This window comes from Tupaia chinensis, unplaced genomic scaffold, assembly GCF_000334495.1.
Source record: "Tupaia chinensis unplaced genomic scaffold, TupChi_1.0 Scaffold000238_1, whole genome shotgun sequence".
NCBI classification, from domain to species: Eukaryota; Metazoa; Chordata; class Mammalia; order Scandentia; family Tupaiidae; genus Tupaia; species Tupaia belangeri.
Window position 1 is genome coordinate 6,059,193 of NW_006159716.1, and position 22,476 is coordinate 6,081,668.

The 22,476-nt window shown below is 38.9% G+C and overlaps 1 protein-coding gene across 1 annotated transcript in view; it reads right to left on the reverse strand.

Moving 5' to 3' along the window:
* DNAH8 (dynein axonemal heavy chain 8) overlaps window positions 1-22,476 on the reverse strand; it is a 413,702-nt gene that overhangs the window by 268,302 nt on the left and 122,924 nt on the right. The window contains exons 23-27 of the mRNA XM_027771927.1: window positions 18,101-18,220; window positions 14,035-14,094; window positions 9,777-9,963; window positions 3,214-3,410; window positions 1,697-1,823 (exon numbers count right to left, since the gene is read on the reverse strand). Of these exons, the coding sequence (XP_027627728.1) occupies window positions 1,697-1,823; window positions 3,214-3,410; window positions 9,777-9,963; window positions 14,035-14,094; window positions 18,101-18,220 (691 nt within the window). The remainder of the gene's footprint in view (window positions 1-1,696; window positions 1,824-3,213; window positions 3,411-9,776; window positions 9,964-14,034; window positions 14,095-18,100; window positions 18,221-22,476) is intronic.

Genomic DNA, 22,476 nt, shown 5'->3' on the forward strand with positions numbered 1-22,476 from the left:
CAGTACCTCTACACTCCCTGGCCCTGCCACGTGTGAATCACAGTATGCCCCTCTCAACTTCCAACAGTTAAACTGACAGGCCATGCAGCCTGAAATCACAGCTCATAAGGCCCACTCGCGGGCATCTTTTCTCCTTTTCCTCAGGCCCCAGGGATTCAGTGCACCTTCCCTTTCCTTTGTCATTACTGTTACCTATGCTATTTGTCAGTTTTCTCTCTCCAAAAATAAGCACTCCACCCAAATATAACACTATGTCACAGTTGCTTTTTGTATTAAGAATCATAGTCCCAAACATTATGAGGAGTCACATAGGAAAAAAAAATTATTGCTACAGGCATGTGCACTCATCAAAGAGAGAGACAGAGAGAGGCAGAAGGAAAACACGGCCCTCAGTGGAGCATGGGCACTTCACAATCCCTTTTCTTCCACTTATCCATGCTGTAGAGATTTGGGTCATATACACATAGTTGCCTGTCATATTCTTCAAGGTGCTGGGACCAGGATTCAAACACGTGATTGGTCATGTGGGATCTGGCTCCCTTAATCACCAGGTCACAGGGACAGCCTGGAAGTTTTTTGTTTTGTTTTGTTTTTTTAAATAACAGGTGAAGTACAGGTTCCAAAACTCTACAGACGATTTTATAATCATTGTTCCTGATGTATGTATAGCTTCTGGTTTGCAGCGAAATACTCTCCCTCAAGTACTAGTGATTCTTCCCCAAATTAAATCCCTTCTTAGCAGATACAATAATATTGGATATGTATTTAACATTAACTATTGATATTTGCCAGGTACTCCAGTAAGTATCTCATGTAAAGCAGTTTATGAGGTGGACACCTATCATCACCAGAAGAGGAAATAGGGGTTAAAGAGGCCAAGTAATTTGAGTAGTAAGTTTGAGAGCCACTGGCTCCTTGAGGATAGATCTGGAACTCTACTTAAGGTAGGTAACCCATGTAAAATAGGTTGTTCAAACATTTAAGCATAAAATCTTCCCAGAAACTTAGGACAAGACTGATTGTTCCATAATCATGGTAACAATTTTGCCACCACCACCAGTTTTAAACCCAAACTGCAGGCCTAATCATCTCAGTTCTCGTACTTTCCTAAGCCAGTCAGTGTCAGCTCCCCACCTTCTGAATGTCCACTACTCAGGAGAGATATATCCCAATAAATCCACCTCCACAGGCCAACCAATCAACAAGTCTCACCTGAGTAACTCTTTACAGAAGATGCTAACCAATATCTATACCCACAATCCTGGAACTCCAGGCTACCCAGACACCCTACACACAAGCAGCAGTCTGCTTCTGGGGGCGCCATGCCTGACCAGTGTAGTTCTCCAGTACTACAGGGAGCAATAACGACAGCCTGACCTTTTTACTGCAAGCACTGAGTGCTTACCTCACCACCCTGTGATACTCCAATCCCACACAGACCCACTTTTCAGAAGACCTCAGACTCTTTTCCTCCCATCTCATAGGCATAACCCCTTCCTCAAATAACCTGAATGAGAATTTCACTTGTAGTTTTAGTTGCCTGACTGCCAACTGAGAGAGAAGTCTCTGTAGCGTGTGTGTTACAAACTGTTAACTTTTATAATATGACACCAAGGTAGCTCAGTAACTGCTTGCTAAAAACGTAATATTTATATGAAAATATAGGGGCTTTACATAATAAATATTTTTAAAATACCTGTATGCAGTTCAAGGGCTCCTACAAGAATAATGGGCTTCAGTTCATCAATCTCCTGTTCAAAAGTAGCATAGTGCAGAATTTCTGATCTGATTTCTGTCAGAGAGGGGTTGTTAGCCAAAAACCCCTATAGAAAAGGAACAGTTAATATTTTCTTCAACTTGTGTGTATGTGTGAGAGAGAGAGAGGGATTTTTGCTATAGGGCGTATGCGCTTGCTGGAGAGACAGAGACAGAAAGCAAGAAATCACCCCCCTAGGGGGATGGCCATGCTGAAATCCCTTCTCTTCTATTCTCCTCTTCATATTTTGAGCATACATGCATTTGCACCTGGCATGAGTTTAAGCTGCTGAGTCCAGCAATGTAACCATTATGCCATCTGCTGGTCCCCAACATTTTCTTTGACTTTTTAACAGTACAAATCTTACACTCATAATGGTTAAACAGGAAACCTACATTCGCTTGTGTGCTTTTTTTCCACTTACATGTAGTAAGGGGCCGGTAGCTCTGGAAAGAAGGGGTATCCTGGTAGTAGTGTGAGGGTACATATTTTGGGGAGAGGACTGCACAGTCTACTATGAATGGTAATCATTTTGGGGGGGACCAGCAGTTGGCGTAATGGCTGTTATTGGACTCTCATGTAGTGGGCTGCAATTCGGGTCCCAGACCAGGTGGCTTAAACTCACACCGGGCACGTGTGTGTGCATGCCCAAGATCCCAAGAGGAGGATGGAGGAGAAGGGGGTGATTCCTCACTTTCTGTTTCTGTTTCTCTCCGTCTTTCTGGTGAGCGTACAAGCCCTGTAACAAAAACCTCTCCCCCAAAAAAGCTTTTTTTAAAAGAATTATCTCATTTAACCTTATTTATTTTAATTTGACCAAAGAGGGACAGAGTGAGAGAAAGAGAGTGAGAAAGGGAAAGTGAGAAAGCTCTCAAACTGGGACTGAGACTGCGGTTGGCCATGTAGGAGTCCAGCACCCTTAACCACAATGCCACCTGCTGGTCCTGATTATTAAAAGCTTTAAAGTTTCCTTAAGTCTCACCTGGGTCTACATTGGTGTGGCACAACCTTAAAAGCCTGGCCTAGTCGGCACTCAGTTGTTTAAGGGAATGTAATGAAATCTGAGCCTCATGATTATCAACTGCTTCAGAGCATCAGTGTGAGAATTACACCAGCTGGAACATGTCAGGTGTTTGGCAGTTCAAGGTTCTTGGCAGGGGTCAGCAGGTGGCTTAGTGGTTAAGGCTCTGGACTTCCACATGGCTAATCATAGTTTGAGTCCTGGACCTGGTGGTTTGGTTTCTCACTTTCCTCCTCTAACTCTTTCTCTTTGGTCAAAGTTTTAAAATAATAATAATGATTAATAATTAATAAAATAAATAATTATTTTTAAAAATTAAGGTTTTGGGCTTAGCTCAAGAGTTTCTGTCTTTACCACTGGTATTTTTCAGGTTCCCCTCAAGACTTAAAGACAAACCATTAAAACCCAAACATCATCACAAGTAATAGAAATACACCTTCACTTTCACATCTCGGTCCTCTGTCCAGAGAGTCTTGTACTTCTGAAAGTCCTGCAGGGCCTCGTGAGCCACCTTTCTCAGAGAATTCACAGAGGAAGAAAGGAGGAGGACCAACTTAGAAATGTCCTTGTGTTCTGCTACCCCTGGGTAGAAATTCTTCAGCTTCCTCGCAGGAATAATTTCTTCAAAGGACTCTGAAAAGAGAGGTGCATATATTAGAGACAGCATCTTATTCGAGTTTAAGTATTATTGATTTTAATATTTATGTCATTTATCATCTCTATTTTCTTAAAGACTCTCCTCCAAGCATATTAAGGACTACTCCAAGTAACTAAGACCTATTCTTTTCCAGCTGTTACTTATTCTTATAAACTATTTGTCAGCTTCTGAGGACCTGATTTCTTTCATCTGCAAAAACTGTTATTCAGAGAGGAAAACTGAAAGACATTGATTAAAACCCAACAATTTGGGGACCAGCAGAGGACTAATGGTTATGTCACTGGGCTTTCATGTAGTTGACCATGGTTCGAGTCCCAGACCCAGGGACTTAAACCTCACGCTGGGCACATGTGCCTGCGTGCTCAAGAGGAGAATGGAGAAGAAGGGACTGCAGCAAGGCCATCCCCCGGGGAGTGAGTTCTCACTTTCTGTCTCTCTGTCTCTCTGGTGAGCACACGTGTCCTATAGCAAAAATCTCTCAAAATTTTTTTTCAATTTTAAGTCCTTTAAAAAATAGTTCAGAGTTGAAATTTCAAACCTGTGGAGGGTTGAAAGGAAAGAGAGATTGATTAAAGGAAAGACACCACATGTATTACCCAAATGGCCAGTTATTTTATGTGAACCAGGTATCAGTCTTCACAGATATCCTTGTGAGGATTAGATGAGACCATCTATGTTCACCTTCAGCTCAGCATCTGATATACAGGGATCATACACTAACCATGAACCATTACTACGAACACCACTTGGCCAAACACAGGTCTGATCATGTCACTGCCTTGATGTAAAATTCTCAAATATTTTCTATCAAGTAGACTGTGCAAATACTTTTGTTTGGGCCCAGACAGTGCTTTACTTTTTAAAGACAGTTAACAATAAAATCAAGAGATTTAATGTGAAATTCCAGATATCCAGTATCTCTTTTAAAATGGTGTAATCTCAAGATAAGGGGTCCACATTCCTGCACTGCAACAATGAGCTACAGCTGACTAACGTCTGCTGTATTTACCACGGTTCCTCTAAGCCCAGGCCACTCATTTCTTCTTTTATTTAGTCTGAAATTTAATCAAAATTAAAGTAAAAGAAAAACACAGGGGCTTAATTTAATTAATTAATGTACATTTTGGCAGTTTGATCCTTTTTAGGCTAAGTGCTATTCCATTGGATAGATACATCAGACTTTATCTACTCAATTTTTGAACATTTGTATTCTCAATTGGGGTTATTACAAATAGCACAGGTGTGAAAATTAATATACAACTTTTTGCATGAACATATGACTTCACTTCTCTTGTTTGTGTAAATTCCTAGAAGTAGAATTGCTAAATCATATGGTAAAGATATATGTTCAAGTTTTTAAAGAAGTGATAAACTAGTTCCAAAGTGGTTGTACCTTTTTTACATTTCTACCAACAATGTATCAGAATTTCAGGTTCTTTGACAATGATTTGTGTTGTCATATTATTTTTTTTAATTTTAGCTATTCTAATATGTATGTAATAGTATCTCATCATGGTTATAATTTGCATGTCCCTATTGATTAATGATGTTGAGCATCTTTTCATCTGTTTATTAGTCATTCATATGTCTTCTTTGCTGAACTCTCTAGTCTTTTGCCCATCTGGGAGGGCATCTTATTATTCAGTTGCTAGAGTTCTTTATATATTCTAAATACAAATACTTTATCAGATGTATAATTTGCAAACATTTTCTCCCAATCTGCAGCTTACCTTTTTAAGTTGTTAACAATGTCTTTTGGGGCCAGCTGGTAGCATGATGGTTAAGGCAGCTGGATTCCACATATGCAACCATGAGGTTCAAATCCTGGACTTAGTGGCTTAAGAAACAGGCAAGACACATGAGCATGTGTGCCCAAAATTCCAAAAGGAGGAAGAAACAGAAGAAGAGAATGTGGTGTAACCATCCCCACAGGGGTAGGGGGGCTTTCTCATTTCCCTCTCTCTCTCTCTGTGTGTGCATGTGCATGTGTGTGTGTGTGTCTGTGTGTCTGTGTGTCTGTGTCTTTCCAGCTAGTGCATACGCCTTCTGACAAAACTGAATAAAGTAAAAAAAAAAAAAAAATCTTGTGAAGAGAAAAAAGTTTTAATGTGGGTGAAATTCACATTGTCCAATTTTTTCTTTTGTTGATTATGTTTTTGTTGTTCTATCTAAGAAATCTTTGTCTAACTCAAAAGCACAAAAAGTTTTCCTTTAAAATTAGTAGTTTTAACTCCCTATAATTCACGTTAGGTTGTGTGCATGGCCGTGAGGTAGGGGGCCAACTTCTTGTTTTTCATATGTATAACTAATTGTTCTAGGATAATTTGTTGAAAAGACTATTTGTTTCTTTCATTGAACTGACTTGCTATCTTTGCAAAGGGCTGAGTGATTCTTTCTGAATTTTCCATTCTGACTCATTAATCTAAGCATCCATCAGTCCTTAGGCCAACACCACACTTTTTTTTTTTTTGAGAGGTTTTTGCTATAGGGCGCGTGCACTCGCCAGACAGACAGAGAGAGACATAGAGACAGAAAGCGAGAAATCACCCCCCAGAGGGGATGGTCACGCCGCAATCCCTTCTCCTCCATTCTCCTCTAGGGATCTTGGGCACGCACACACATGCGTCCGGCGTGAGTTTTAAGCCACCAGGTCCGGGACGCGAACCGTGGTCGACTATGTGGGAGTCCAGTGACATAGCCATTACGCTAACTGCTGGTTCCCAACACCACACTGTTTTGATAACTTTAACTGTATATTAAGTTTTGAAATCTAGCAGTGTAGGGGGACCAGCAGATGGTATAATGCTTACCTCGTTGCACTCCCACGTAGTTGACCATGCATGGTTCAAGTCCCAGACTCAGCAGCTTGGAACTCACACCAGGCACATGTGCATGCATGCCCAAGATCCTGAGAGGAGACTAGAGGAGAAGGAATTGCAGAATGGCCATGCCCCTGGGCGGGGGCAGGGGGGTGATTTCTTGCTTTCTGTCTCTCTCAAGAGCACGTGCATCTTATAGCAAAAATCTTTCTTAAGAAAAAAATCAAGTACTGTAAGTCCTCTGGCTTTGTTCTTTTTCAAAGTGTTTTTGAAAAAGGTCCTCTGAGTTCCCCTATTCAGATTTTAGGATGAACTTGTCAATTTTGGCAGAAGACTTCTGGAATTTTTATAGTAATTATGTTTAAATCTATAGATCAGTTTGAGGAGAACTGCCATCTTAAAAATACTGGGTTTTGATCCATAAACATGATGTATCTCCTCATGACATACCTTTCAATAATGTTTTGTAATTTCCAGAGTATGGTCCATATACTTCTGTTAAGTTTATTTTTTTGATACTATTATAAATAAAACTATTTTACTAATTTCATTTTCAGATTATTCATTGCTACCATTTAGAAATATAACTGATTTTCATACACTGATCTCATCTCCTACAGTTTTCTTGAATTGATTATTTCTTTCATTGTAACTTTTTTCCTTTCTTTCCTTCCTTCTTTCTTTCTTTCTTCCTTCTCTTTCATGAGTGGATAAGAGAGAGAGAGAAAGAAAAACAGCACCCCAAGAGGGTCTTGATGAGGCAATCCACACACATGCTCAGCCCATATCAGGTCATGGGCACGGCCATGCCCAGAATAACTATGGAGGTCACTGGATGCAAACCCAGAACCTACCCATGTGAGTCAACCTCTCAGAGAATCACATCTCACTGTACCGCCACCCAGCTCCCATTTATTAATTCTAACATTAGGTCATTGGAAAAGTCATGATACCTCTCTATATAAAAATGCATCATGACATTCCCGACAACCCAATAGTTTTTTGGTGTGGGTGGATTCCTTAGAATGTTTTTAAAACAAGATCATATCACCTGCTAATAAAGATAATTTTATGTCTTCCTTTCCAATCTGCATATCTTTCTTTTTAATTGAGATTTTTTTCTATAGGGCACATGTGCTCACACATAGACAGAAAGCAAGAAATCATCCCCTCGCCGAGGGGGATGGCCATGCCACAATCCCTTCTCCATTCTCCTCTCAGGATCTTGGGCACACATGCATGTGTGCCCAGAGTGACTTTTAAGCCACCCAGTCCAGGACTCAAACTGCGGTCAAACTACATGGGAGTCCAGCAATGTAACCATTACTGCATCTGCTGGTCCCCCAGGGTATAGATCTTTAATTTCTTTTACTTAATACACTTGACAGAACCTCCAGTGTAATGTCAAATAGATGTGGTGAGAGCTAGTTTTCTTGTTTCTTATCTTAAGGGAAAATAATCCATTAAGTATGATGTTAGCAACAGGTTTCTCACAGAGGTCCTATGTCAGGTTGAAGAAATTCAGTTCTATTCCTTTGGGACCAGCATATAGCATAATGGCTATGTCGCTGGACTCCCATGTAGTTGACCGCAGTTCGAGGTCCGGACCCAGTGACTTAAACTCGCGCTGGGCGCTTATGCGTGCGTGCCCAAGATGCCAAGAGGAGAATGGAGGAGAAGGGATTGTAGCATGGTCATCCCCCTGGGGGGTGATTTCTCACTTTCTGTCTCTCTGTCTCTGTCTTTTTGGCGAGTGCACATGCCCTAAAGCAAAAACCTCTCCCCCTCCAAAAAAAAAAAGAAAAGAAAAAAGAAATCCTATTCTATTCCCAGCTTCTTGAGCAAGTTTATCATGAAAGGGCATTAGATTTTTGACAAACGTTTTTTCCGTGTCTATTGAGGTAATCATGAAGTTTGAGTCCTTTACCCTATTAACACAGAACATTTTAAGATGTAAACCAACCTTGCATTTCCAACAAACCTCATTTGTCCATAGTATATGCACCTTTTTATATACTTATGGGTTCTGTTTTCTAACATTCTGTTGAGAATTTCAGCATGGTCATTTACATTTAAGAGTTCCTTAGACATATCTTTAAATATAAAGAAGTAAAATTTAAACATCTTTTCTTTTTTTTTTTTTTGGAGAGATTTTTGCTAAAGGGCACGTGAGCTCGCCAGAAAGACAGAGTCAGAGAGATAGGAAGTGAGAAATCACCCCTCAGGGGAGACGGCCACACTGCAATCCCTTCTCCTCCATTCTCCTTTCGGGATCTTGGGCACACACGCGCCCAGCATAAGCTTAAGCCACCAGGTCCGGGACTTGAACCGCGGTCGGCTACGTGGGAGTTCAGTGACACAGCCATCACGCTAACTGCTGGTCCCAAAATTTAAACATCTTTTCTACTGTGATTTGAGCTTTCCATGTTTTGAGAACACACACACACACACACACACACACACACACACATGTAAGGGGACTTCAAAAGTTCATGGGAAAAATGGAATTGAAGTACAAGTTTATTTTAGTGCAAATAACTTTTTAAATACATGCATAGGTTTTTTTCATAATATACCTTTTCCATGAACTTTTTAGAAGATCCCACTTCTCACACACTTTTTTATACTTCCATTTCAATATGTATATTTTGTGTACAGGAAACACATGACTCAGATCTTCAAATCACCATGTTCTACCAAACTAAGTTTATCCAACCAAATGCTACACTGAAAGTAAAGTTAATGCTAAGGCTTATATTAATTTTTAACTTTTAGTTTAAGCTTATGATAGTAGAGGGGCCAACAGGTGGCATAGTTGTTAAGGCACTGGACTCTCACATCACTAACTGCAGTTCAAGTCTCAGACATAGCAGCTTGAAAATCACACCAGCCACCTGTGTGTGCATGCTCAGAACCCAAAAGGAGAATGGAGGAGAAGGGACTGTGGAATGGCCGTGTCCCCTGGGGGTGATTTCTTACTTTCCCTCTCTCTGTCTCTGTCTCTCTCTAGGGTGCACACACACCCTTATGGTAAAATAAATAAATAAATAAATAAATAAATAAATAAATAAATAAAATTTTTAAATTATGATAGTAGAACAGTGATCCAAAGCCTTATTCACCTAAAACCAAAAACTGGAAAGAAATGTCTGTATGTTAGGTTTAAGATGAAAGATTGAGAACATTTATTTACTTATTCATTCATTTTTATTACAGGGCATGTTAGCTTGCCAAAGAGGGGATGGCCACACTGCGACCTCTTCTCCGCCCTTCTCTCGGGATTTTAGCACACATGCCAGTGCGTTTTTCAAGCCCCCAGGTCTGAGACTCAAAGTGCACAGTCGGCCATGTAATCTAGCACCTTAGCCACCACCGATTGGCCCAAGAATATTTGTTGTTTAAATGCAAATTTTAATGAATAAACATATGCTGGTCAAAGCCAGGAAGAATCAGAAAGGCCATTTATAACTAATTGTTATGATTCTAAGACTATTAATCTGAGATTCATTTTAACATCCTTACTCTCTTCCTTCTTCAGTTGCTTTCCCATGCCTGGATGGGTCACATCGGTGCGAGTGGGACTAGCAACAGGCTTGATGTGACGGATCTGCTGCTGACCCCAGTGAGCCACTCCTCTGCTGACCTCCAGGGTTAACTGGATCATGCGGTTAATGGCTTGTTGAATGTCATCCAGACTAGGAACCATCGTCTACAGAAAAGAGAAACAAGGGCATAAACACTGCCAGTGCACAGACTCCGTCTCTCCAGTTCTCACCACTGCCATTTCCCAGGGAGTGGGAAAGCCTCAGCTGGCCCAGTGGAACGCTGCTCTGAAGAGAGGATGCTATCAGCTGGGTGCTACCTTAGAGCATATTCATTCTACTCAGAGTTTCATGCCTTAAGTCAGACATGTATTCATAGATATGTGTGTATCAGCAGAGCTTGCTACTGAAAGTAGTTAGATTATTTAAGAAATTTTGTGAATCAATACAATGTGGGGGGGAAAAAGGAATGGAAAACAACTGTGGACACCTGAGTGTGTGGGAGGAGGGTGGGAAATGGCAGAGGGTGAAAAATAGGGGGCGGGGGGAATATGTAAATACATATATATATATATATATGAAACTAGAAATGGAAAATTATTGATGATAACACATATGATTAAGCTACTATGCAGCATATTCTGTATGGGAAATCAAATTTTGTATGCTGTGACAATGCTCAGTGAATAAATGTAAATTAATTTTATAAAAGTAATAAAAACAAATAACTTACAAAAAAGAGAACAGGAAAAAAAAGAAAAAGAGAGAGAGAGAGACAGAGGGGGGATGCTAGATGAGGGTGGGCTACAGACTTTCTCCACCTGGAAGCTTTCCCACTCTATTAATACCTGTAGGCCAAAATGTCAAACTTAGCACCTGTCACTCTTCCCCTGTCAGGAAAGCTGAATTCAGGGGGACTTGGGGAACTATGTGTTGAATAACCATGAAGCAAAATAATAAAGAATATGTACCACCAAGATTTAGCTGTAGATAGCAGAGACTGTAGGGTAGAACAAAACTCAAAAGTGCCCAACATAATGTAATGCTCTTTGTGAAGATGATAAATATGGTACTAGCCTTGGTTTGATTTATCACATACTTCTTGCATGCTTTGCAAACAACACTGTACTCCACAGAAATGTACAATTAAATGTAAATAAGAAACTATAAAATAAATTTTTAAAAAGATTATTTTTATCTCAGCTCTTCAAAATATGCCAAATATGCTAAGAAGCTCTAGGTGTCAACTTGACTGGATTAAAGAATGCCTAAAAACCTGGTAAAGTATGATCCTGGGTGAGTCTATGAGGGTGTTTCAAGAAGAGATTAACATGTGAGTCTGACTGGACTTGGTGAGGACAATTCACGTTCAATGTGGATGGGCAAGATCCAATCACCAGGGGCTGGAGTGAACAAGCACAGATCTTCGATTGGTCTCTTTGGGAGAGCAGGATAGACTTCTGCTGCCTTGGACTTCGTAAATCACGGCTTGCCTACCTCTGGACTCCAGGACTTACACCAGAGGTATCCCCTAGGTCCTCTGGCTTTCAGCCTTGAACTGAGAATTACTCTATCAGCTTCCCTGCTTCTGAGGCTTCAAAGTTGGACTGAGTCATGCTACAGGCACCCAGGGTCTCCAGCTTAGAGATGGCCTGCTGTGGGACTTCTTAGCTCCCATAATCCCATCAGCCAATTCTCCTAATAAATCCTATCTCCTAAATCTATATACATATCCTATTGGTTCTATCTCTCTAAAGAATCCTGACTAATTCAGAAGCTATCTTTTGGGATGTCAGGCCATGTAAATATAGTGTTAGATAACCCTTGATGCATCACAAAATCCACCTTAGCCATCCTGGGTGGCTGGGGTAGTTGTACATCTAAGTGCCATGAGAAGGCACGGGAGACTCACAATGCTCAGGGCACAGGCTCCTTCTTTCTTCCTGTTCTTCCATCCTTGGTGGATTGATTCACATTTGTGTTTTTTTGAGAGTTTTTTTGGACTACTAGAATGATTTTTATTAAATAATTTAAAATCTAAGGTCAGAAAAAGCAAGGAAATGTGTAGGGTATTTGCTAATTGATGTCATAACAGATGCTTAACTAACTCTCTTATATCAGCTTATACACCATAAGCTATGCAGAATTTTTTTTTTTAGGTTTTTGCTATAGGGCGCATGCATTCATTAGAGACACTAAGAGAGGGAAAGTGAGAATCACTCCCTGAGCGGATGGCCAAGCTGTAATCTCTTCTCCTTCGGTCTCCTCTTGGGATTTTAGGCACAATGTACACAGTAAGCACGAGTGCCCAGTGTGATTTTCAAGCCTCTGGGTCTGGGGCTCAAACTGTGGTTGGCCACGTGAGACTCCAGTGCCTTAAATACCGTGCCACCTGCTGGCACTCCAGAACTAATTTTTTTTTCACTAAATAGCAGCTTTTATCTCTAATATATAAAATATAATGCACACTTGTATACATATGTGTTACATACATGTTTATCTGTGTAAAGGTACTTACATATACATGTCACATACACTCAGGAAGCAGGAGCTACCACACAGTACTCATAAAGCTGAGCCTGAGCAATACTATATGCCAAGAGTCTGCTAAGAACCTTACACATACTTATCATGCATTATGGGTCATATGTCATAGGTTCTAAGTCGCAGCATTTTATCTTTACAAAAATCCTGAGGAATCATTGACTCCATCCCTCAGATGAAGAAACAGAGGCTCAAAGAACTGAAATAACAACCCAAAGATCACTGTCATTGCTAGAAAAGAGCAAGGCTAGGCAATGCAGATTCAAGTTCTTAACTGCTAGTCATACTGTGTTTTTTTAATCTATTTTTCAATTTCAAGAAAAGCAGTCTTAGCTTTAATAAATCAAAATTTTAAAATGCTAATAAAAAAATGCTTAAGACTTAAAGCCAGGAAAAAGGTTAAGATTCTGTTCAAACAGTAGGTTGATGAAGCTACCAACAGCTCAAGAGAAGACAAAAATCCTTAAATCTGTTAAAACAAAGCACAGAAGAAAATCAGTAATGTTTTAGTCAAAAGTCATAAAATTCTGTTTCGCCAGTTCAGCCTCATGTAAATCTCTCTTCTGTTGAATTTGCACTGTTACTGTAATATGGAAATTAACATTCAACATTATTACGATCTTTCTGGATTTTTTCCTACAATTAAGTTGGCTATTTTCTTGGTTGTTTTATATACTCTTATTTCTGTGTGTCTGTCTTTAGTTTTCCTGGTATAGCACTCCCTTTAGAACTTCTTGGAGAGCTGATCTGGAGTTGGTAAATTCTTTTAGGTCTTGTTTATCTGAGAATGTTTCTGTCTTTTATTCCCATGTGAAGGATAACTTTGTCGGGTACAGTAATCTTGATTGAAATTGTTTTTCACTTAACACTTTGAATATATTTTCCCATTCTTTCCTTGCTTGCATTGTTTCTGATGATAGGTCTGATGTTAACCTGATGGGATAACATTTGTAAGTCACTTGATGTTTCTCTCTTGCCAGTTTTAGTATCTTGTCTTTGTCTGTGGTTTTGGCCAATCTGGCTATGATGTGTGCCTTGGAGAGGATCTTCTTGGGTTGATTCTATTTGGGGGTCTTTGTATTTCTTGGGTTTGGATATTTGAATGCCTCTCTAGGTTTGGAAAGTTTTATTCCAGGATTTCATGGGATAAGTTATCAATGCCCTTATTATTTTCTTCCTTTTCTGGGATACCTATTATCTGGATGTTTGCACATTTGAGGGTATCTAGTATTTCTTATATAATATCTTCATTTTTCTTGGTTGCAATCTATCTGCAGTTCTGTTTTTCTCACTTTGTGCAGCAAATTCCATGGGAATTGAGGATTACTCTGACTCTGTCTAGACCCTGGGGTCTGGAGAGTGAAGTTGGAGCAGAAAATCTTCAGTTTCCCTAGTCCCTGAAAGAGAGGACTCTCAATTCAAATGTAGATGACTTCTAAAAGGGCCCGTGATTGGCTTGTCCTGTCTAGATCTTGGAGTCTAGAGGGTGAAGTCTAAGCAGAAGATCTTCAGTTTCCCTCTCCAGAAGTAATTTTTAATAACAGATATAAATGATAATATTTTGATTTTTGTTAAATGCTGATGAGAAATTATTGCTACACAGAATTAAGACATTCCTCTAACTGAAAGTTTAGTTCCAATACCATACTTCTTAATTACATTACCAAAATAACATTGAAATGAATAATACTTACTACGTTAGGAATTGCAAGATGTACTTCAGTTCTTATAAAAGAAATAATATCCTCTGACCGCTTTCGTCCGTAAGGGCTGTAATAAGATGGACATTAGCTGATGACCCTTAACCTAAACTTTCGCAGGTAGCCTGTTACACTACAAATCTCAGCCCTAGAAGTAAATACATACTGAATTACATAAAAGCAATATTACTTATAATGGAACCACAAATTGCAGATAACTAAGAAAACATGATGATGGAATATTCTTATGAGTAAAATATTAGTCTCATATAGTTTCTATTATTTTAATACTGCCCTCTCTCAGTAATAATCATTTAACAATGCTTACTAAAAGCATTCTTTGTTCCTAGCCCTAGAACAGATCCCAACAAAAGGCACGTGCTTTCATAAACTTTCTTATTTATACTTTCTTACAAGATTAAACAGAAAGTTCCTGATCAAGGTCTTCCAAAAATCACTTTATTAAACAATATGACTCATGCAAACATGGAAGTATACAGACATAACAGTTCTTTAATAAAGGATAAAAACACACAGAGCTGCAAATTAGTCTAGATATCTTCCTCTGTTTTGACTTCCATCCCTATCCTAGACAAAATTATAATAAATGCAAATTTTCCAGTCTCTTTTTTCCTCTGGGAACACAAAATATGCTGTCATTACTGAAAACCCCCACCTCCATTTATAAGTACAAGCAGATGGAAGTGGGCCAGGAGTGATCACAAGAAACAACACCACCACAGTTCCAAAGTGGAGACAACTTTTCGCATTCATGGCCAGTGGTTCCCAGGTAAGCATACTGTAAGGAACTCTTTGAGTTAAAAGTAAACAAAAACCCTCTAATTCATAGTCTCCCTATGAAATTCAAGATGTAGAAAGAAAACAAGTGGCATTCCAACGATGGCCCTTGCCATACTGCGAGCTGTCCATGGCTGAAAGCCTGTACAGCAGAGACCCGTGGTTCATCCTCTCCCCTGCTCACCTTTGAACTCTCAGATGTGTTATTTGGGACTTGAAAAGACCTTGCCCTGCCATTACTCCCTCATAACACCCATTCCAGACTGGCCTTGCCATACTGCAAACTATCCAAGGCCAAAAGCTGGTACTTCAGAAATCCGGGGCTCATATCCTCACCTACTCGCCTTTGAATTCTCAAGAGTACCAGGGAGACTGAGGTACAGAGAGTCTGTGGCTCATTGCCTGCCACATTCCTCTCAGTTCTGAGACCACAATGTTTTCGGAAGCACAGGACACATGTTGCACGGTGTGTAATCCCTTCTGTCTTCCTCAACTGAATTTCAGCAACTCAGTCTCAGACACGGCTGCTCTCTAGAAACTGGGAGGACTTTGAATCATTCAAGTCCAGTGACAACAAAGCTGGTTGCTGGTGAGCATGAGGGAGATAGAGCAGCAGAAAGATAGTCAATTACCTACTCCCGCACACCTCTAAATGCTCATAATTAACTGGAAGAACTTAGGAAGCAACATATAAACCACCAGATGACTAAAAACCATCGCAGAGGCACAAGAAACATGAGCAACCAAGAAAATTTCTCTCCCCCAAGTGAAAACATCAATTCCACAGACAACAAAATTTCTTTACCACCACGTTTCTGTTTATGAATGTAGCTGATTTCATTTGTGGTTATTTGTCTGTGACTTTTACCTCTAGAATCTTTACTTTTAAATTCCAATCAAAGCAGCTGCAATTACATAGCATTCCAGAAAATAACTGTCTTAAATAAATATCTTTATTTAATACCTTCAAAAAATTAAGTGCTGCTATGTCAAAAATCACAATAAATACAAACAGATAAAATTCACTATTAAAAAGAGAGATATGATCCAACCTGGTGATACAGTAGGTAACAAACTGAATTGCCATGCTGGAAGCCACATGGCAGAGCATGGTTCACATTTCCAGGTTGGTCTAAAAATATACTGGACATGTGCACATGGGCCCAAGATTCTGAGAAGCTGAAGGGATGAGGAAAGGTGCTCTGACTCAATCTCCCTCTCTCTTTTTCTCCCTCTCTCCCTCTTATCATAAATAAAATTTTAAATTTTAAAATAGTAAAAATAAAAAGAGATAATCAGACTGAGTGAAAATAATCAAGTATATGATGCCTAAGGTAAAACTAAAAATCGCACAGAATGGCTTAATTTAAGGTATTGAAAAAGATACATTAAAAAGTTGGGTAAGCAAAATTAATGACAGACTAAGAAGAATTAAGGGAATCAGTATTATTATAGATAAAGAGATTCACAAAATAAAAATGCAAAGAACAGAGCTTTTTAACAGATTTAACTACTATGATATTGTATGCACCTAACAAGATAATATTCAAATACAGAAATCAGAAACTGAATAAAACAGAAGGAAAATTTGGCAAGTCTATAATCACATTGGAAGATTTCAGCAGTACAATTAAATTAAAAACCAGTAATGAACAGCCAAGAAATAAATCTAATAAAAAATGTGCAAGATATAGAGAACTTTAAAACATCATTGTGAGATATTAAAAGACTTATATGAATGCTGAGATAATACATAATTTTGAATGGAAGACTATTTTTAAGGATGCTAATTCTCTCCAAATTGATCTATGGATTCTGTGCAAAGTTAACTAACTCCCCTGCCCTGAGCCCTGAAAAAGTTGATTTTCAACAACTTTTGCTTTGTCAACTAATAAATCACATGGAAATACATATACACATACACATATATTTATAATCACTAAGAAAAATATTGCTAAATTTGAATGGAAGTAAAAGAAAGAGAATGAAAATATAAGGCACTACTGTGAAAAGATATTTGCTATTATCAACAGTGAAGTAAAATCTTGAGAATATTTATGAATTAATTCAATCCAATAGAAAAATAAGCAGAAAAAGAACACAAATGTTCAGTAAGAGAAAGGACAAATGGTCCATATACACATAAAAAATACTAGATCTCATCAGTAAACATGAAAATAAGAATTAAAATCCCAGGGAAATGCCATTTCACACTCCTTATTTGGCAAGAATTTTTTTTTTATTTGAATAATACCATTCAAGGTTGAGGAGCCATGGGCACACTCATGCTCTTATTTGGCAAGAACTTTTTTTTTATTTAAATAATACCATTCTCAAGGTTGAGGAGCCATGGGCACACTCATGCTAGGTTTTTGGTGTTTTTTTGTTTTGTTTTGTTTTTGCTTTGAGAGTTTTTTGCTATAGGGCACATGCACTCACCAGACAGTAACAGACAGAGACAGAGACAGAAAGAGAGAAATCACACCCCAGGGGGGAAGGCCACACCACAATGCCTTCTCCTCCATTCTCCTCTCAGGATCTTGGGCATGCACGCACATGCTTCCAGTGTGAGTTTTAAGCCACCAGGTCCGGGTTTCGAATCACGGTCGACTACGTGGGAGTCCAGTGACATAGCCATTACGCTAACTGCTGGTCCCCTAGGTATTATCTGATAAAATGAAGCATGCTCCTAGCCTAGAAACCAAAAAACTAACTCTCGGCAGGTGAAATAGGAGATAAGAGAATGCTCACAGAGGCTTTTTTCATAATAACCCAAACAGAATACAATCCAAACGACTTAAAAAATAGACTGGATAAACAGATTATACATATTGCAATTATACAGAAATGAAAATAAACTGTATTACCATAGATGAATCTCAGAAAACATAATAATGAGTGTAGTTCAAATTCATAGGCAAAATTAAATGATAGGCTGATTAGAGATACAAGTACAAGGTGAACTCTAAGGAAAACCAAGACAACGATAAACACCTCGTTCAGGGCAGTCAGTGGTTACCTCTGGGGGAGTTGGGAGAGACCCAGCGAGGGGACTGGTGGTCGTCTTTATCTTGGCTTGAGATCTAGGAACATGGCTGTTCATTTGATCACTGTTCTTGCAGTATTACACTAATGTTTTCAGACGGTCTTTTAACAAATGTTATATTTAAAATTTTGTACTTTAAATTTTTAATAAATTAATAAACAGGTGTTACTAGAATTAAATTCTGATAAGTAGTATCATATCAGACATATTTAGCACGTTTTCAACTTGCCTTGCAACAAATATTCTTCTTTTCATTGTGTCCAAAGATAACCGTGTAGCTTTTTGAAGACTGTCTAATAATTGATGAGAGAAAAAAGCGAAGACCTCTTTACACTCCTGTAATTAAAAAATTATATTAAATTTGGTAGGAATAAAAACAAAAATAACCCTCTAGCATTCCCAAAGCAATGATATCATGTTAAAAGTGACATGTGAAAGGTGAAAAATAATAAACTATACTTTTTTCTTAAAGAGAGATTTCTGCTATAGAGTGTGTACGCTCACCAGAGAGAAAGACAGACAGAGAGAAAATGAGGAATCACCCCTTATGGGGGATGGCCACACTACAATCCTTTCACCTCCATTCTCCTCTCGGGATTTTGGGCATGCATGCACATGTACCTGGCATGAGTTTTAAGCCACCTGGTCTGAGACTTGAGCCGCAGTCAACTACATGCAAATCTAGCAACATAACCATTATGCCATCTGCTGATTCCATAAACTATATTATTTCAATGATACTAGAAAAATTAATTCAATTTTAAATTACTGGTCTGGACATTTTTAGACAAATAAGATATGAAAAGTGTGCTTACACAAACTTAACCAAAAGCCAAAAGTTAAAATCAGCTTATTCAAAATAATCTCAGTTTTCTTAATACTCAATAATTCACTTAACAAAATAGAAGCAATTTAAATGTGGTGCATTTTTCAATTCTCGGAAGTGAGGGCCAAGAGGATGATTAATCTCAACCTGCAAGAAGCTCAGCTTGGTGGATATGGATATATTTTAAATGTACAATACACACATACATGCAAATACATGGCATGAAATTTCCAACTCTGAGAGCCATGGCTTGACCGTCCCTCTGTGCCCATCCTTCCCTTTGGAAGAAGGCTAGCCCATAATACTGGCCAGAGTGCAGGGCAGGGATTGAGCTTGAAGGGCAGAGATCTGGGCCTCATGTCTTGTTTGTACAGTGAGGATGCATTGGGGACAAGTTTCTGGCCATACTGTTCCTTGCTGCTCCAGCAAGTGGCACAAGGGGATGATCAAGACTGGAGAATTATCAAGCTAAAGCATAGGCGTCACATGATTAGATTTTTGTGTCAGACAGACCATTCTGACAGCATTAGGGAGATCTGATTTGCGAGGTAGAAGCTATTTTGGAGGTGACTGTACTAACGCAGCTCCAAGAGATCTCTCAGTCACAGAAGCTCTGATGGTACTTGGTCTTGCTCTAAAGATTCCAGGCAGTATCAAAAGGGATTGCAATTGGAAGAGAAGGACTGCTAAGGTAAAGTACACTTCTTCTTTCCAATCAGCTCCTGCAGTTTGATAATGGCTGTCTGGTACACGGTACTGAGAAGACTTTTAAGGCTGAAATTTAGACTCCATGGAAAAGTGTTTTCCCATCAATTGGTGATACTATTCTTGAGCAAGAAGATAAAAGCAGGAAAAAAAAAAAAAAAGAGTACTGCTTATTTCCAAATATGTAAAAGTGGGCAAACTAGAGAAAGAATGCAAACAAAGTAGGTATGAAGAATTAAAACTAACATGGGCCAGAAGACAGAGCATCAGTAACAGAGCTGGACTCACATGGGAAGCCCAGGGTTCACTGCCCAAGGTCTCTCTCAACATGCTGGAAATGTGCATGCATGCCCATGATCCAGGTTTGCAGATGCAGGGGATGGATCATGGTGTGAGGACCTTGTTTAGGGTGCCTATCTTTATCTCTTTTTGTTTCTCTCATGGGAGAAAGAAAAAAAAGAAAGAAAGAAAGAGAGATAAAAAAGAAAAAGAAAGAAAGAAAGAGAGAGAAAAAAGAAAAAGAAAGAAAGAAAGAAAGAAGAGAGACAGATGAAAGAAAGAAAGAAAGAAAAGGAGAGAAAGAAAGAAAGAAAGAAAGAAAGAAAGAAAGAAAGAAAGAAAGAAAGAAAGAAAGAAAGGAAGGAAGGAAGGAAGGAAGGAATGAATTAGTGCAAATGTAGGTGTGGCATTCAGAGTTGATGCATGACCAGGAGGTGAGGCCTAAGAACGAGAAAGACATTCCATGCCTACTTCTCAATCTTCCTTACCAACATATTTCAACACAGTGTGAAAATATGCCCACTCAGGGTTTCTCCTGAGAGGAAGTCCACAGGTCATTGACAGTACTATAAAAAATGCAGATCCCTGGGCCCCAAGCAAATCAGAAATTGGACTTGCAATACAGATAACTTTATTAAACATAATAACTGAAAACAAAGTTCTCCACTCTGAGTCTAATGGATTGGCGCCAGGATTCCAGAACTCATATTCACTCTAAGTGATTTGGTCAATCACAACAGGGAGAGATAACTACAAATACTGTTATGGACAGAACCACATCAAAAGTTGATAATAGGGCCCAGGTACCTCTGTCTGCCACCATTATCCCCAGAGCCCACAGTGCTGCAGACCATGGAGCAGCAGCGGCCAGTGAGGGCAACTGAGGCCAGAGACCACTTCAGGCTTCTTCCTTCCTCTCAACATATTCCAGGTAAATCCAAACCACCATCACCCCAGAGCCTATGCTGCTGTGGACCAGGCAGCAGCAGCAGCAAGTGAGGTCAACTGAGGAAGGAAGACCATGTCAGATCTCTAGCTGCCTTCTGTCCACCCAGGAAATATTTTGAGACTTCATAGTTTTCTGATCTATGTGGCACAGCTTTGAAACTTACCTGATCAACCCCAGGTTCACACCTAGTCTCCAGACTGAGAAAGGAATCAACAACTAAAGGTGACTATATATACACATCTATGACTGGAAGACAGGGTCCTCTCCCAAGAACATGTTCGAGAGATAGAGCTTTTTACCCCTGACACTATAGAATCAACACCAGAAAAGCAAGAAGTAGTGTATAATCCATCAGGTGACTAGAAACCAGCACAGAGGCACAAAAACTGTGGGAAAACAGGGAAATACCTCTTCCTCAATGGAACAGAGCAACTCTTCAACCATGGATAAGACAAAAGAATTTGCAGGAATGTAAAAAATAGAGTTCAGAATATTCATGGTGACAGACCTAAGGAACTCTTTCCAGGATTTGAAGGAGGAAATAGACACTATTAAAAAAATCAATCAAGGCATGGCATGGTGGTTAAAGGCACTGGACTCCCACATGACCAACTACAGTTCAAATCCTGGCCCTGGGTGCTTGCTTTCTCCTTCTTCCTCTCCCTCTCCCTCTCTGGTCAAATTAAAATAAGTAAGTAAATAAACTTTTTAAATTAATTAAATAAAATAATTCTTTAAAAAATCAATCAGAACTCCTGAAGATGAAGAAAGTAATAATGGAAATCAAGACCTCCCTTGAAAGTATTAATAGTAGACTGGACCACATAGAGGACAGAATTTCTGAGTTGGAAGATGAAACCCTTGACTCAGATAAGACCACCAAAAATAATTTTAAAAATAATTTTTTAAAATATTGACAACATATGGGAAATATTAGATACTATAAAAACACCCAAATATTTGAATAATAGGTATTCCAGAGAGTGAAGAATCAGACAAGGGCTTAGAAGATCTATTCCATGAAATACTTGCAGAAAACGTCCCAAACTGAGTGAAGCAATCAAGAATCCAAATCCAAGAAATACAAAGGACCCCAAACAGAATCAATATAAGAAAGTCTTCTCCATGGCACATCATAGCCAGAATGGTAAAAAAAATCACAAAGGTAAGATTCTAAAAATAACAAGAGAGAAATGTCAAGCCACTTACAAAGGTTACCCTATTAGGCTAACATCAAACCTTTCCATTAAAACACTGCAGGCAAAAAAAGAATGGGAAGACATTCAAAATACTAAAAGAAAAACAATTTCAACCAAAAATACTGTATCTGGCAAGATTATCCTTTAAATAAGAACAATAAATAAAATCATTTGCAGACAAACAAAAACCTAAAGAATTCACCAATACTAGGCCAGTTCTTCAAGAAGTACTGAGGGGAGTACTATATCAGGAAAACTAAAGAAAAACAGAAATAAAAGAACAGAAAACAAACAAGAAAATGGCTAAAAAAGTTGGCAGGGACAAATCCACAAATATCAATAATAATGTTGCATGTTAATGGATTAAATTCTCTAATCAAAAGATACAGACTGGCAGAATGGATTAAAAAACAGAAACCCTCTATTTGCTGCCTACAAGAAATGTACCTCATGAATAAAAACATAATAGACTAAAAGTAAAGGGCTGGAAAAAGATATTCCATCCAAATGGAAATCAAAAAAGGCCAAAGTCATGATAGAACTTTCCACCCAAGAACCACAAAATATGCAATTTTCTCACCCCTGCATGAAACCTTTTTGAAGATTGATTTCAGGGGGCTGGCGCGGCGGAAGC